This window comes from Eurypyga helias, unplaced genomic scaffold, assembly GCF_000690775.1.
Source record: "Eurypyga helias isolate BGI_N326 unplaced genomic scaffold, ASM69077v1 scaffold36674, whole genome shotgun sequence".
NCBI lineage: Eukaryota > Metazoa > Chordata > Aves > Eurypygiformes > Eurypygidae > Eurypyga > Eurypyga helias.
In genome coordinates, this window is record NW_010246324.1 from 26 (window position 1) to 2,430 (window position 2,405).

General features: G+C 48.6%; 1 protein-coding gene across 1 annotated transcript in view; it reads left to right on the forward strand.

The window, feature by feature from the left end:
- The first annotated feature begins 1,216 nt into the window (after positions 1-1,216).
- SLC14A1 (solute carrier family 14 (urea transporter), member 1 (Kidd blood group)) overlaps positions 1,217-2,405 on the forward strand; it is an 11,853-nt gene continuing 10,664 nt past the window's right edge. Inside the window, exon 1 of the mRNA XM_010150359.1 lies at positions 1,217-1,382. Within this exon, the coding sequence (XP_010148661.1) occupies positions 1,217-1,382 (166 nt within the window). The remainder of the gene's footprint in view (positions 1,383-2,405) is intronic.

A 2,405-nucleotide genomic window follows, 5' to 3' on the forward strand; every position in this document is an offset into this window, starting at 1 on the left:
GAAAAACAGGCTCCTGCCAGAAGGTGGTGCCCACATCCCACGGAACAGGGGGCAAGGAGTTCACAGCACCCAGAAACCCCTCCAGAGCAGAACCACAGCCCAGCTGACGGCAGACCCCACCCCCCCACCCCGAAAGCAGATGCAGCCTGCAGTGGGGCTCACTGGGGTGCAGCGTGTTTTCCCTTCAGGAGTTTATAACTTCATGGGCTTTTTTACTGAACGGAGCTCTGCAACTGCAATTAGGAGTATAATAAAGCCATAATCTTGTCTGGATATTCATTTGCTATTAAAAGAGCACATGGCCCTGAACCAAGGTGCTTATCTTTGTCTAAAGCCACACACGGGTGCTGATTTCTGTGCAATAGACTCACAGAATCACAAAATGGTTTGGGTTGGAAGGGACCTTAAAGATCATCTAGTTCCAACCCCCCTGCCATGGGCAGGGACACCTTCCACTAGACCAGGTTGCTCCAAGCCTCATCCAGCCTGGCCTTGGACACTTCCAGGGATGGGGCATCCACAGCTTCTCTGGGCAACCTGTCCCAGTGACTTTGATGCTGTCCCAGTTTGCTCTTGATGGCATATCAAAGGCAGATGTGGATAAGGAGCATGGAAAGGTCATACTTTTACTGTGATACATGAAGGCACCAACTCAAAACACCAAGGTTTCAGCCAATTCTCTCATATTTTCTTGTCTCCTCCCATCTGATACTGTGTTGACAATTCGCCTCCAGCTCACTGCTAGCCAAACATCAGCAGGCTCCCTCCTTGGTAGCTACAACAGCAACGAGACCCGGCCAAGCAAAACTGATCATCATGCAGGTACCATTCAGTTACTGGGGAGATGTTATATACACTGTTCATCCAGCAGCTTATCACATGCTTCATCAACAGCTGAAGTGAGGGGGGGATGCTGCGGGGCACCTATGTCATGTCCTGCTCCCCCTGCAACTCTGTGCCGCAGCTCCGTGACAACAGTGGGTCGTCTCCTAGTCCTCATTCCCAAAAGGGGACACCACTGCCCCAGGCAGCAGTGCACACCACTCTTAGCAGTGGTTCAGGCAGGTCTCTTCTCCCTGAAACACCCCATCTTTGACAAAGAGCATCACTGTTGGACTCTAAAGGACAGCAGGCAGTTGCCAGGGCACAACCCAAAAGGTTGTGTAACTCACAGACGTTTTGATTTACAGTTACCTCTTCTCAACACCCAAAAGCAATGGACCTTGGAGAGATCGTTGTGGCTGAACGTCCCGGGGAGAGGCAGCTGTACACGGAGCAGAAGCCAAGAGCCCAGGACCTGCTGGGGAGAAGTGGAAACCCGATCCACAAAGTTTTCGGCTATCTCGCAGGAGACATGAAAGAATACGGAGAGTGGATAAAAAGTAAGCACAGGGGTGTGTTTGGGGCTCTCTGCCTAGGAAAAGCCAGCTGGGAACATCTATATTGCCAACAGTACTTCCAGTGCTGGGGCACGAGATGAAAAGCCATTTCACGCCCTGAAGCAGAGCAGAGACAACATGGTCTGAGCTCACTGCAAATTCCTGGCCTTTTAACCCAGATCATTTTATTCTCAGGAAGGATATCTCTCTGCATCTTCTTGCCATTACCATAGCTGCAGCCATAATTCAGCACAGGCAAAAGATGTCTTTTGCACTTAATCAGTTATGTGTCATTAGCATCATGTTCCTTACAGTGGTGCCCAGAATCACACATCAGGGCTGGGAATTTAGTTTTGTTTGTAAGTGCTTTGCATCAGCAACTGTCTCCTTGTCTGTGTGCGGGCTGATGAAGGGGACTTCACTCCTGGTTTTGTGGGCAAAGGCTCTTGTATTACCAGCCTTGGGGGAGCAATAAGCACTGTGGCTGTTATGTTGCTATAAAATACAAAGCAAGTACTAATCTCAAAGGTTTACTGTCCAGACAGGAACAATACATGAACAGATGGTCTGCGTTACCCAGAATTATTAGGAATTTGAGGCCTTAAGAGGCTATGTAAGACCATGAGTCCTCTGTCAAGGCTTAGGTTCATTAGCAGTACAACTCCAGCAACGTGACAAAAATAAGAGCCAGCCAGAGTGTACAGTGGCTAATGTTGGTGGAGAAAGTGGGCTGAGGTGCCTCCAGGCAGGAAGGTCATCAGGCTTGCAGTGTGATGCCCAGCCACAGGGGAACATCTCCTCCTGCTTTCTCTTTACTCCAGTGATCCATGTTTTTTTCCTCAGCAGCTTTTCTTACTCAATGTCCTAAAAAGCTTTGGCCACTGCCCACTCATTATATTTGAATACCTCCAGTTATACTTGTGTCTAAAACCATGACCACTGCTGATAGATCTCATAGCTCAACACCAAATATTAGTAAAAATTATTTCAGGCAAACTTGGTCACTTTCCTTGAAGGAACTCTTTC